Source organism: Equus asinus, chromosome 4, assembly GCF_041296235.1.
Source record: "Equus asinus isolate D_3611 breed Donkey chromosome 4, EquAss-T2T_v2, whole genome shotgun sequence".
Lineage (NCBI taxonomy): Eukaryota > Metazoa > Chordata > Mammalia > Perissodactyla > Equidae > Equus > Equus asinus.
Window position 1 is genome coordinate 43,997,113 of NC_091793.1, and position 15,409 is coordinate 44,012,521.

A 15,409-nucleotide genomic window follows, 5' to 3' on the forward strand; every position below is an offset into this window, starting at 1 on the left:
TGCCAAACTTAACCACTAGGCCACCGGGGTTGGCCTTCTTGGCACTTTTAAAAGACTGCTGTCTTGTGCACAAAATTTCAACAAAGCATCCCTTTTCTCTCTGACCTCTCAACTTTCCACATCAGAAAAAACCTCTACTCAGAGTTCCGGGGTTAGAAATACAATGCAGGTATTAGATCATGCCATCTGAATTACAAAACGTACACACACTGCATTGGTAGTATAGTAACAAAATAAGGACAATCGAGAGCTATACTATCATTTATTTCAAAGGAATGTTCTTCAGCATTACAACAAGATTGTCTTCATAAAATATAACAGGATCTCAGGGTTTTATAGAGAGACATTAGCTTTCAAGAATATTCTAAGGATAAGTATAAATTTACCTAGGAATCACTGGAAGTTCCAAAGGTATTAGTCCAGTTTACTTCTATTTCTTTTAGATGGGTGGGTGGCTAACACTAACCTCATTTTACGGAGTCTTCTAACAGATTAAGTCTATGGACGATCTGAGATATGCAAACAGCACATTAGAGAGAGAACAAGATTTATCTACAAGACAGGGCTCTGCCATTTACCAGCTGTATATTCTTGGGCAAATCATTTAAAAATATCTGTTTATTTTTAGTGAGGGAAGAAAAGACGAGGAGCTTGAACTAGGTGATTTCCAAGGATACTTCCAATTCTGACATTCTATGATTCTAAGTTTGATCATCAAAATTCAGGAATATTTACAACAGAGGTAGAGTTTATTTCATTCATTCATTTAACAAGGAATTATTGTCTGGTTTGTGTAAGCCATTAGGCTGGTTTTTTGGACTGGGCCCTACCTAAGTGGAACAAAAGACTATGTGGCCTAACTACTCCACTCAACCCCACTTACTAGCAGGAAGGGAACTTGGATTAGTTTAGATTAGTAGCTCTCAAACTTTAGCCTGCATCAAAATCACCAGGAATACTTGTGAAAACAGATTGCTGGGCCTCATCCCCAGGTTTCTGATTCAGTAGACCTCGGATGGAGCCTGAGAATTTGTGTATCTAACACGTTCCCAGATGATGCTGACACTGCTGGTTCAGGGGCACACTGTCAGAGCAACTGACTCAGATAAAGAGAAAGACCATAGAGGGGTCAAGTCTTATATGCCAGGAGTTACTACTCTACAGGTGTTGTTCTTGCCTTTTCTGCACACTTTTTCATCTCCATTTTCCTTGTAACAATGTCCACTCCCTCTCCTTTGAGAAGCAGTTAAATTCCTATTCTTTGTGATTCTGGTGAAACTGCTGATCTGGGGATAGAAATGTGACTCAAACTAAGATAGAAATGTAACGTGACGGGGCCATCACATCACTACATCTCTCCAGTCACATCGACTGGTCTTAGGGGGAAACACATGACCAAAGACAAGCCAGCTGCAGAGTTCTGCCCTAGAATTTTCCAAATCGAAGACAGAAGGATAGTTCATTCTTTCCCTTTGTAAAACAAACTAAAAGGATATGACTCCACCCTGGTCAGCAGCTACATGCAATAGGAGAATGAAGGCAACAAACAAAATGGAAGCTGAAGTGAAAGACAGACAGACAGAGGTAAGGTGATCATAAAATTAAGTCCCTGATATAGTTCTATCTGAGTCAGGCTGTACACTTGTTCTTCCCAGTTACAAAAGGCGGTGCGTTCTGTACTGTAATTGGTGCCTGACATGCTCTTTTACTAAATTCTTTAATGTGGGGTCCAAAGAGAATAAAAGGATGTTGTAAGGCAGAAACACACAAAAGTAGCTTAGTTTTGGACCTTTGGATAAGCTTGAATATGTAAAAGCAAGCATTCTATATCCCTATAGGTTTTGAGTATCTCTGTAGAATTCCTATAGCCCTCACTTTCTATCTCTAAAGGTACTTAAATATTCAGTCATACACTATAGTTATAATCTATGCATTTGTATTTCCCACTACTACAAAAAGGCACAGACCTTGGGGTAAAAATACTAAATTTGTATATCCAGAATATACAAATAACTCCTACAAATCAATAAGAAAAGGACAAACAAATAGGAAAATGGGCAAAGAAATGTCCAAATGGTCAGTAAAAATCATTAGTCATCAGGGAAATCCTCATTAAAAACACAATGAGATACCACCTCACATTTTCCAAAATTAAAAAGACTGCTGATATCTTGTATAAATAAGACTATAGAGCAATGGGACCTGTCATATATTTTTATTTAGTCTGTAAATTGGCACAATCACTTTGGAAAACCATTTGACATATACTAAATTTAACTGTCTGCATATCCTAAGACTCAGAAATTCCATTTCTACACATATACCAAACAGAAATGCATGCACGTTTGCACTAAGAATCTGGAAACATCACTCATCCCAACGTCTATTGATAGTAGAATGGATAAATTGTGATATTTTCATCCAATGGATTACTATACAGCAATAAAAATTAATGAACTACAGTTTCATAAAACTTACATAATGTTGAGCAAACAAAGCCAGACACAAAGGACTATATTCTGTATACTTCCACGTGTCAACTTTAAAGAGAATTAAGTAAAACGAAACAATGGTGTTTAAGGATGCACCCTTATAAAGACAAAGAAGTACTTATCATAAAATCAGATTACTGATTACCTTTGGTGATGGGGAAAACAGGGTGGCATCTAGAAGGCAGCACCAGGAAGACTAATGAAGTATGGTAAGATTCTATTTCTTGACCTGGTTGAGTCATATGGTTGTTTGTGTCACGAAAATTCACTAAGCTGTACATTTTTGCTTTTTATACTCTGTGTTAAATTTTGCAACTAAAAAGTTTTAAAAAGCACATTCAATTCAAATCTTTCAAAACATTTATGTTATGTTTTTTTATAATTTTTAATACTAAAGTTTAACATTAGAAAGTCCTCAGAGCTAGTGGTGTTAAAGTTCATAAGATCATAAAAGGAACTTTTTCCAATTACACATGTGCTGTTCTCTCAGATGCTATCAAGCAATAAGCAAACATTACACCAGAGGAATGTACATAACGAGCTATGTAAATATTCCACCTAACAATCTATACTCTAACACATCATTCCCAGAAATGCTATCATTCTATATCTAAATGTCGAGTGTTTCTTCAGAATAATTGGTATACCAAGAAAAAAAAAGTCAACCAAAAACAGCTTATTCATTTTAGCAGCTGTGATACTATTGTAATAACTTCAAACAACTATATTTGAAGTGGACAGGGAGGTTTGGTCCCTCTTTAGTATTATATGCTATTCAGAAATGCAATATACTTAACACAGTACTTTTCCACTTTATGGTGGAAAAATTATGTTTATACTTATGTGTGTTTTCCATTTAGATAAAAATGTTATCTGCTGAAAAGTGTCTTAGAGTCACAAATGACCTGAGATTCCTTTTAGGGAGCAAACAATGAAAGACAGGGACATGTTAGAGGATAATGTTCCAACATTTTCCCAGAGCCTTTCTTTCTCTGATTGATGAATGAAAACTGACAGTAACAGAATGCTACATTTTTATCAATTTACTACTTCAGAAAGATAATTATCTAAGAGGTAACTTTGTAACCAAACTATATTAAGAACTCCTACAAATCAATAAGTAGAATATACATTTTAGAAATGGATAAAAGATACAAAAAAGTAATACATATAAGAAATATTCACAGAAAAAATAAGCATGACCAATAAACATATGAAAAGATGCTAAACATTAATAATAATTAAAGAATGTTAATTAAAATATGATAACATTTTCTTCTCTATTGGCAAAAATGAAGAAGATCAAGAATATCCAATGTTGATAAGGATATGAAAAACTAAAAGTACTTATATATTGATGGTAGGAGTATAAATTGGTACAAACTTTTTGAAAGGTGATTTGATAGTATCTATAAAATTTAAACACATACACCTACCCTAATACCCAGCAACCCCAATTTTTAAATCTATCCTATGAAAATATTAGTGAAAGTGTGTAAAAAATATTTTTAAGGATATTTATCATAGCATCAGCATGGAAGAATGAGTAAGTAAATTTTGGAATACACAGTGGACTATTAAACACTCATTTGAAATGCAGAATATCTTTGTTACTAATTTGAAAGATGTCCAAGATGCACTGTTAAGCAATGAAAATAAATTGCAGAAAATTATATATAGCATTTCCTTTTTATTTTTGGGAAAAAAAAAGTCTGCACATATGTATATATGTCAGCATAGAAAAAAGTCTGCAGGTATACACAACAAACAAACTCTTATCAGTGGTAACCTCTGGAGGGGAAGAGTGTTTTGTTTTGGAGATGAGGAATAGGGAAGAATTTTAATCTTTTATTTAATACTCCATATTGTTTGAATTCATTTTAATGAGTATATATTAATTTTTCCTTAAAGAAGTATTTAAATATAACATTTTTGAGTTTTTAATTTAACTAATTGACTCATTTTGGAGTTTCTTTGTTACTGTAATATTTTACGAATATTTTATGAACTAAGAGTTACTTTATGGTCAGACTGAGACTATTCTCTTAGAACCTGTAAAGGAAAACAACAAAAAACACCTAGAAATAGCAATCCTCTACCAGAGGCAGCATCAGTTCATTTTACTGAGGGATAAATTAAATTGAAAGTAAATGTTTGAGCTTAGTAACTACACAAAGCATTTTAAACAACAAAGATAGTAAAGTTAGACAAAGATGAAAACCTACCTGGACGATATCCAAAACCATGCCAGCTGAGACTGTTCCAAAACCAGCCAGCAAAAATGGCACAAGGATTTGCAGCGCCATGACACCACTGGATTCCTTCGGCAATTTCTGGTTTGCTTCCACGATGGCATCTTCGTCACCCTCACTGGATGTATCTTCATCCTGTAACATGGCAGTAGTCTCTGAAGCCTCCCTTCCATCACAGTAACTGTAGGAGGCATAGTCCTCATACTTCTGGCCACAGCTTGATGGCGTGTGCCCATTATTGCCGTGATAAGACTGCTCTGAGAAACTGTGATACTCCACGTGTTGCTCAGATCTCATGTTTTTAGTCTGTGCTGCAGTTGATAATCCGTCTTGCCAAATGCTGTTTGCTTTCTTGTGCCTGTCTTCCTGGTTCTTCTGGTAAATTACTGGAACCATACTCAACAGTAAGTTTAAAAACTTATCTGACTGAATTGTATTTAAGCTTAAAGTCCAGTCTACAAAGGCTCCTCCGCTGCTGGGACCACCACTTGTTTTGTTAGTAATAGATCTTCCTTTACTATTAGTCATATTGTCATCGCAAAAGACCCTGTACTCCTTAGATCTCAAGCTTCATGAACCACAGCAGATGAATCAGAACCACAGAAACGCTGGTTTAAATTAAGATGTTGACTTCATTTTGCAGGAAATAATGTTTCCAGTAACAAAAGATGTTTAGAAGTTGCACAGAGGGATCGGATCTGAAAAGAAAAAAATAAAATAATTTTTAGAAATCAGATTAACTGGGGCCGGCCCCGTGGCGTAGTGGTTAAGTTTGGCATGCTCTGCTTTGGTGGCCCGGGTTCGCAGGTTCAGATGCCAGGCATGGACCTACACCACTCATCAGCCATGCTGTGGCAGTGACCCACATATAAAGCAGAGGAAGACTGGCACAGATGTTAGCTCAGGGCTAATCTTGCTCAGGCCAAAAAAAAGTGTGTGTGTGGGAGCAGAAATTGGCAACAGATGTTAGCTCAGGGCTAATCTTGCTCAGCAAAAAAAAAATCAGATAAACTATCTTGATACTTAAAATTTTCATAGTTAAAGGCATAAAACACATGTTTCTAAACCAACCCTAAGGTACTTACACTATACTTTGTGGGCTTAACACATAACTGCTTTATGCCATACAACTGCTCTGTACACAGAAATATAATACAGAGCTATTTTTTGTGCTCAATCTTGGTTAAAAGTGTTTCCTATCTTTGCATACTTTATGTAGTTAATACCTATGTAAAGTCTTCAGTTGCCCCCGAAGTTTTACAGCAGACAACCTTATTAAAGTGATGGTTTCTATTACTATAGAGGTCTGAGAATCAAATTGCTACAACTCTTTACATGTATTGGTACACAATAAAAGGTAAGGTATATGGCATTATATTTTAAACATATTAAACAATAAACCATGTTACTTTATTTACAACTTAATATACATTTTAAGATAATATACAACACACATATACACCCAGGCCTGTCTTATACTTCCAAGAACATCCAAGATCAAGAAATTGGCACTGACGTCAGCAGCATGGAAGAGTAAGTTGCTCCCTTTGTCTCACCCCTCTAAGTTATAAACAGTAGGACAGCCATAGACTAACAAAAGATCCTCTGCACAGAACACCAGAACGCCTGAGCGATCCATACATCTAAACATCTGACGGTGAGTGCACTGGACCTTGTGGAGGCAGTGGAACCAGGGAAGCAGTGGCAGCAGCTTCCAAGACTGGAGCCTCCAGGAACTGTGACAGCACCTACAAATGAAAGTTCCAGGAATCGAGGCAATGCACATGACCAGAGGCTCCAGGAACTGCAGTGGCACCCACTACCCAGCCCCCTACCCCTGGTGGCAGTACCTGCAACCCTGACCTCCCAGCAGCAGGGACTGCAGCCAAGACCCAGGTACCCCTGGCAGCGGTGACAGTGCCTGTGACCTGAGGTTCCAGAAACTGCAGTGGCACCCAAGACTAAAGCCTCCAGGAACCGCAGCAGTACCTGCAATCCAGGTACATCCCATCACAGTAGTGGTGGTGCCCATGACCCTGGCCTGCCCAGGGTCAGTGACACCCTGAACCCAGTGCCCCCAGCAGCAGCAGTGTCAGTGTTGGCACCCCCAGAAAACCTGGGAGCAAGTGGAGGAAGCACTCATGACAGCAGCCTCCTGGCCACAGCAGTGCCCAAGGCCACAGAGAGCCTAGTAGCAGCAACAGGAGAGCCTGTGACCCCAGACCCCCCAGCTGCAGCAGCACCTGCAATCCCAGACCCTCCACCAACAGCAGTGACGCTTGTGGACCCAACAATCCCAGCATGGTGGAGGTGCCGAGGACCCTGGCTCTTGACCCCACCCCCACTCTCTGCCCTGGTGGGAAAACCTGCAACCCAGGTGAACCCAGAAGCAGCAGAGGTGCTTGCCAGCCTGGTGACCCTAGTGGTACGCCTGCAACCATAGTGACACAGGAAGCAGCAAGGCGCCAGCAACCTGGGAGGCACAAACAGCACAACAGGGCATGGAAGACAACTCTGCCAGAGGCAGTGGAGGGTGGAAAATTCCAGCTCTCAAATACAACCAGAACTAGCTCAGAATCAAAGTAAACAAAACCTTACCTAAATAAGAAAGGTGTTCACTACCACAAATGCAACAGCAGAGGAACAACTCATCAAGCACCATGAAAAATTACAGCAACAAGGTATCATACACAGAAAATGTCAATTCTCCAAAAACCAAACTTGAAGTTATGGAAGGTTGCATTCTAATTAAGAAAGAATTCAAAATAGCTGTCATGAAGAAACTCAAAGAACTACAAGAAAAATCAGAAAGACAGTTCAATGAGCTAAGGAATAAAATTAATGAAAGGAAGAAGTGCTACACCAAAGAAATTGAAATTATAAAAAAGAACCAAACAGAAATTCTGGAGCTGAAGAACACAATAAATGAGATGAAAAATAAAGTAGAAAGCATAAGAAATAGAGCAGACCATATGGAAGAGAGAATTAGCAAGTTCAAAGATAGAATTCTAGAAACGATTCAGGTGCAAGAGGAGAGAGAACTAAAACTTTAAAAAAATGAAGAAATTCTATGAGAACTATCCAACTCAATTAGGAAAAGCGACATAAGAATAATGAGTATCCCAGAAGGCAAGGAGAGGGAGAAGGGAGCAGAGAATTTATTTAAAGAAATAATAGCTGAGAATTTCCCAAACCTGGGGAAGGAACTGGATATACAAGTACATGAAGCTAATAGAATACCTATTTATCTCAATGCAAAAAGACATTCTCCAAGACATCTTATGTTAAAACTGTCAAAAGTCAATGACAAAGAAAGAATATTAAAGGCAACCAGGTAGGAAAAAAGCAATAACCTACAAGGAAACCTCCATTAGGCTATAAGCAGATTTCTCAGCAGAAACCCTATAGTCCAGGAGAGAGTGGCATGATATATTCAAAATATTGACAGATAAAAACCTCAGCCAAGAATACTTTATCCAGTAAAGATATCTTTCAAATATGAAGGAGAAATAAAGGCCTTCCCAGACAAATAAAAGCTGAGGGAGTTCACTGCCACTAAACCTGCCCTACAAGAAATGTTGAAGAGAACTCTCCCACCTAAAATGAAAAGGCAAAGGTAAACAAAGCTTTGAGCAAGGTGATAAGTTGATAGATAGAAACAGAAAATTGCAACTCTATATCAGAATAGATTCATAAACACTTAATTATAACATAAAGGTTAAAGGGAAAGGAAGCATTAAAAATGACTACAGCCACTTTAATTTGATAATGAACTCACAATACAAAAAGGGACAATTTGTGAAAACAAAAACATAGAAAGGGAAGAGGACAAGGACAGAATCTGCATAGGCAAATGAAGATAAGATGCTACCAGAAGAAAAAGGCCTATCTCATCTATGAGATCTTTTATACAAACCTCATGGTAACCACAAAACAAAAATTCAGAGCAGAGTTACAAAACATAAAAAAAGAGTAAACAGAAAAACATCACAGAAAACCACCAAACTGAAATGGCAGACAGAAATACAAGAAAAAAGAAACAATGGAAATATAGAGCAACCATAAAACAAAAGATAAAATGGCAGCATTAAGCCCTCATATATCAATAATCACCCTAGGGGCCAGCCTCGTGGCCGAGCGGTTAAGTTCATGTGCTCCGCTGTGGTGGCCCAGGGTTTCACTGGTTCGGATCCTGGGTGCGGACATGGCACCACTCGTCAGGCCATGTTGAGGTGGCATCCCACATGCCACAACTAGAAGGGCCTGCAACTAAGATATACAACTATGTACCAGGGGGATTTGGGGAGATAAAGCAGGAAAAAAGAAAGATTGGCAACAGTTGTTAGCTCAGGTGCCAATCTTAAAATAAATAAATAAATAAATAATCACCCTAAATGTAAATAGATTGAATTCACCAATCAAAAGACACAGAGGATTAAAAAACAATATGTCACTTCCAGGAGATCCATCTCAGCTCTGAAGACAAACATAGGCTCAAAGTAAAGAGATGGAAGATGATACTCCAAGCACATAGCAACCAAAAGTGAGTGTAACAGTATTTATATCAGACAAAATAGACTTTAAGCCAAAAACAATAACAGGAGACAAAGATGGACATTATAAAATGACAAAAGGGCAATCTATCAAGAAGACATAACATTTATCAATATATATGCACCTAACATAGGAGCACCAAACTATATAAAGCAACTATTAACAGACCTAAAGGGAGAAATTGACAACAATAATAGGAGGGAACTTTAATACCCCACTTACATCAATGGATAAACCATTCAGACAGAAAGTTAACAAGGAAATGGCCTTAAATGAAACACTAGACCAGACAGACTTAATAGAGAGAGATATATAACATTCCATACAAAAGCAGCAGAATACACATTCTTCTCAAGTGCACATGGCACATTCTCAAAGACAGATCATATGCTAGGAAACAAAACGAATCTCAATAAATTTAAAAAGACTGAAATCATATCAAGCATCTTTTCCAACCACAATGGTATGAAACTAGAAATCAAGTACAAGAGGAAAGCTGGAAAACTCATAAATAAGTGGACAGTAAACAACCTGCTACTGAAAAATTATTGGATAAACAGAAAAATCAAAGGAGAAATCAAAAAATACCTAGAGACAAATGAAAACGAAAACACAACATACCAAAATCTATGGGATACAGCAAAAGCAGTACTAAGAGGGAAGTCTGTGTGTATATATAGCACTAGAGGCCCACCTTAAGAAACAAAAAAAAATCTCAAACAATCTAACACCATATCTGAAGGAACTAGAAAAAAGAAGAACAAACAAAGCCCAAAGTCAGTAGAAGAAAGGAAATAATAAAAATCAGAGTGGAAATAATGAAATAGAGACCAAAAAGACAATAGAAAAGATCAATGAAACTAAGAGGTGGTACTTTCAAAAGACAAACAAAATCAACAAATCTTTAGCTAGAGTCACTAAGAAAAAAAGAGCAAAGTTTCAAATAAATAAAATCAGAAATGAAAGAGGAGAAATTACAATGGATACCATAGAAATACAAAGGCTTAGAAGAGAATCCTATGACAAGCTACATGCCAACAAATTGGATAATCTAAAAGAAATGGAAAAATTCTTAGAATCATACAACCTTCCAAAACTGAATCAAGAAGAAATGGAGAATCTGAATTTTAAGACCAATCACTAGTAAAGAGATTGAAACAGTAAGAAAAACCCTCCCAAAAAAACAAAAGTCCAGGAACAGACGGCTTCCCTGGTGAATTCTATCAAATATTCAAAGATTTAATACCTATCCTTCTCAAACTCTTCCAAAAAACTGAAGAGGAGGGGATGCTTCCTAACCTATTCTACAAGGCCACATTACCCTGATACCAAAACCAGACAAGGACAACACAAAAAGGAAAATTACAGGCCAATATTGCTGATGAACGTAGATGCAAAAATCCTCAATAAAATATTAGCAAATCAAATACAACAATACATTGAAAGGATCATACATCACAATCAAGGGGGATTTATTCCAGGGATGCAAGGATGGTTCGACATTCACAAACCAATCAATGTGATACACCACATTAACAAAATGAAGACTAAAAATCACATTATCATCTCAATAGATGCAAAGAAAGCATTTGACAAAATTCAGCATTTATGATTAAAAAATCTCCACAAAATGGGTATAGAAGGAAAGTACCTCAACATAAGAAAGGCCATATATGACAAACCCACAGCCAACATAATACTCAACAGGGAAAAACTGAAAGCCATCCCTCTGAGAACAGGACCAAGACAAGGATGCCCACTTTCGCCACTCTTATTCAACACAGTACTGGAGGTTTGGGTGAGAGCAATTAGGCAAGAAAAAGAAATAAAAGGTATCCAAATTGGAAATGAAGAAGTAAAACTGTCATTATTTGCAGGTGACATGATTTTATATATAGAAATCCTAAAGAATCCACCAAAAAACTAGTAGAAATAATAAACGACTACAGGAAAGTTGCCAGGTACAAAATCAACATACAAAAATCAGTTGCATTTCAATACACTAACAATGAACTAGCAGAAAGAGAAATCAAGACTACAATCTCATTTACAATCACAACAAAAAGAATAAAATACCTAGGAATAAACTTAACCAAAGACGGTAAAGACCTACACAGTGAAAACTATAGGACATTGTTGAAAGAAATCGAAGAAGACACAAAGAAATGGAAAGACATTCCATGCTCATGGATTGGAATAGTTAACTTAGTTAAATGTCCATATTACCTAAACAATGTACAGATTCAATGCAATCCCTATCAAAATCCCAATGACATTTTTCACAGAAATAGAACAAAGAATCCTAAAATTTATATGGAACAACGAAAGACCCTGAATAGCAAAAGCAATCCTGAGAAAAAAGAACAAATCTGGAGGTATCACACTCCTTGATTTCAAAATATACTACAAAGCTATGGTAATCAAAACAGTATAGTCCTGGCAGAAAAACAGACACACAAATCAATGAAACAGAACTGAAAGCCCAGAAATAAAACCACACATTTATAGACAGCTAATTTCAACAAAACAGTCAAGAACGTACAATGGAGAAAGGAAAGTCTTTTCAATAAATGGTGCTGGGAAAACTGGACAGTCACATACAAAAGAATGAAAGTAGACCACTATCTTACACCATACACAAAAATTAACTCAAAATAGATTAAAGACTTGAAGGTAAGACCTGAAACCATAAAACTCCTAGAGGAAAACATAGGCAGTACACTCTTTGACATCAGTCTCAGCAGTCTTTTGAGTATGTCTCCTCAGGCAAGGGAAACAAAAGAAAAATAAACAAATGGGACTATACCAAACTAAAATGCTTCTACATGGCAAAGGACACCACCAACAAAACGAAAAGATACCCTAGCAACTAGGAGAAGATATTCGCAAATCATATATTCAATAAGAGGTTAATATCCAAAATATATAAAGAACTCATAAAACTCAACAACAAAACAACCTGATTACAAAATGGGCAAAGGATCTGAACAGACATTTTTCCAAAGAAGATACACAGATAGCCAATAGGCACATGAAAACATGTTCAACATCACTAATTATTAGGGAAATGCAAGTGAAAACCACAATGAGGTGTTGCCTCACACCCATCAGAATGGCTATTATTAAAAAGACAAGAAATAACAAGTGTTGGAGAGGATGTAGAGAAAAGGGAACCTTCATACACTGCTGGTGGGAATGTAAATTGGTATAGCCACTATGGAAAACATTATGGTGACTTCTCAAAAAGTTAAAAATAAAACTACCTTATGATCCAGCTATTCCACTTCTGGGAATTTATCCAAAGAATATAAAAACACTAATTTGAAAAGACATATGTACCCCTATGTTCATTGCAGCATTATTCAAAGTAGCCAAGACTTGGAAACAACTTAACTCCCCATAGATGGATAAATGGATATAGAAGACATGATAGACACACACACACACACACACACACACACACACACACACACACACACAATGGAATATTACTCTGCCATAAATAAGATGAAATCTTGCCATTTGTGACAACAAGGATGGACACTGAGGATATTACACTAAGCAAAATAAGTCAGACAGAGAAAGACAAATACCATATGATTTCACTCATAAGTGTAAGATAAACAAACAAACACATAGATATAGAGAACAGACTGTTGGTTATCAGAGGGGATGGGAGATGGGGGTAAGGAGAAAGGGGTAAAGGGGCATATGTGTATGGTGACAGATGGAAACTAAACTTTTGGTGGTGAACACAATGTAGGCTATACAGAAGTCAAAATATAATGATGTACACCTGAAATTTATATAATGTTTTAAATCAGTGTTACCTCAATTTAAAAAAAAGTTTTTAAATAATAAACTATTCAATTAAAAAAATACAAAAAAAAAAAAAAAAGAAAAGAAATTGGCACTCATTTGATAAGGGATAGATGACCCCACTGCCTAACTGAACTGCCCATCCACCAAACTAGACTAAGAATTGTTGCTCCCAGTACTGCTGCTTCTAATGAAAATTATCATATTCTTCAATATTTGTTTTTGATGCCTTAGAATATCCATCTCCTCTCCTTGGATGGGAAGATCACTAGCAAGGAGAGGCAAAGAGAAGGGGCTACATAAGGGACAAGTGGGTGCTCGGGCCTGCCTCATCTATTTCACATTCACTCACTTTCCTTCCTTCCCTCTTGTGATTATGGAGGGGTCTGGAATTCCTGCTGGAGAACATTCTTAATAGGTTCTAGGACCCTAGAGCTACTGACTCAGAATATCTATGTTTGAGGTCTATATATCTTTTTAGCTCCCCAAGTGACTACGGTGCAGACCTCCTATGGACTTGTACTAAGAATCCAGTGGGTAAATTAAGTACTAGTTGCCATTTTTTGCCACATGCAGGTTGATCAGTAAACAGAGAAAGTCCATGTTTAAAGAAAATCAGATCAATCAAACCTATGTCCAGAGTGAAGCAGAGAAGAAACCAAGTAGTCCCAGAGAGAGAAGGCCACAATATGTAATGAGACGTACCTGTACTTCTGGAACTTATGAGGTTCCTGGCAGCCTTCCGTGAGCTAGACTGAGTTTCTCTTCCTTCAACCCATTCACTTCTTTTAAAACAGTGAGCATTTCACTGCCTCAAAGGGATCTTCAATAAAACAAAATACAAAACAAACCTCAAAGGGACTGAGCTTTAAGACAAGTCTATTCCACTGACGGGCCAGTCATGGATAGGCAGTTTCTTCTTCCTCTTGAAGCAGAATTATCTGGCTGATCAAAATGGAAATGCAGAAAAATGTAGACAAACCAGAAAGGATGACAGTGTTTGTATCACCACTTAGTCAACCTAAAGGTCAGAAAGCTCAAAACGCATCCTCGGGAAACTTGACCAACTAACACTACATAGAAAAATGAAGGGGAGGGAAGGGGGAAAAAGAGGCGTGTCCCAAGAAGTCATCTCTCTCAGAATACTTGCAGGACACTACCGAGCACACAGTCTGCACTGAGTTGGCCAGGAGCATCCAGATGCAAAGACACGTCCAGCTCATACCCTTGCTCCTAGCATTCTTCCTTCAGTAAAAGCTATTCAGGAGATTAGATGGTGAGATGGATACTCAACCAGTGCCACTGTGCACAGAGGCCATACAGAGCCTCTGTGTAAATTTAAAGAGTGCCTCTCAGAAAAAGGAAGCCCCATGAGTAGAGACTTGGGCCGGATTTCAGTCCCATGCCATCCCCTCAGCCAAGCACCCTCACGCACTGCAGAATCTGCATTACCTTACAGAGCAGACTGGGCAGTGGGGTGAAATAGTAAACCATGCTTAAAGAACATAAAACACAAATGGTGGACACGTATTTTTGTTGTTTGCTCAGTAGCTTTCCCTGATTTTTTTGGCCAATGCTATCTCCATTCCTCGTGTGAAACTGTCCTTCCCCAATCCGTGAGGGTCTGGGAGGTCTATCGATCACAGTGCCCTGCCCTCCAGACCACACACTGACAGGTGACTTGAGCAGGACCTGAGTCCTTCCCTGGAATTTCATACACTTGCTGGCTTACTATTTCCTGAATGCCTACTAGATCTAGGGTTATACGATTAACAAAATAGGCACTGTTCCTGCTTCTAATGGATTTTACTTTGCAGGGAGGAGGAAAAACAATCAGGTGCGCAAATAAATGATAAGATAATTTGTGATAAAGGCTATCACAAGGAAACAGTTGATTGAACAGAAAGCGGACAACTTAAGGGGCTACCTTAGAGGGGAAGGCCTCTGGGAGAGTTTTCTCATTTCCCTTTGGAATGACGTAATTCTGAAGCTGTCACTATGTGTTCCTCCTCAAAGACTTCCCTCTACCTCCACCACCGTCACCATCGCTTAGAAGAAAGCTCATCTATGTTAGAAGGGGATCCACAGAAAGAGAGAATCGGAGCCAGGTGATGATGAGAGGGTCATGACAGCATCATTAGAACCTCAGTCTCATTTATCTAAAGCCCATGCCTCCCCTGCTCTTCCCAATTATATGGGCCAATAACTCTCCTTCATTGCTTAAGCTATTCTGAATAGCGTTTCTGTCCTAACAGCTGTTTTTTAAATAATGCAGTTTGGAAGTAGTGGGAA

General features: G+C 37.8%; 1 protein-coding gene across 8 annotated transcripts in view; it reads right to left on the reverse strand.

The window, feature by feature from the left end:
- SLC41A2 (solute carrier family 41 member 2) overlaps positions 1-15,409 on the reverse strand; it is a 121,778-nt gene that overhangs the window by 86,018 nt on the left and 20,351 nt on the right. For 6 of the 8 annotated variants that reach the window (XR_011502673.1, XM_044746345.2, XM_044746342.2 and 3 more), the window contains exon 2: positions 4,718-5,442. Coding sequence is in view for 7 of the 8 variants with exons in the window: in XM_044746345.2 (XP_044602280.1) it covers positions 4,718-5,272 (555 nt within the window). In the remaining variant the exon portion in view is untranslated. Of the gene's footprint in view, positions 1-4,717; positions 5,443-6,385; positions 6,493-15,409 lie in introns of all 8 variants that reach the window. The other 2 variants (XM_070507184.1, XM_070507183.1) reach the window with 2 other exon arrangements.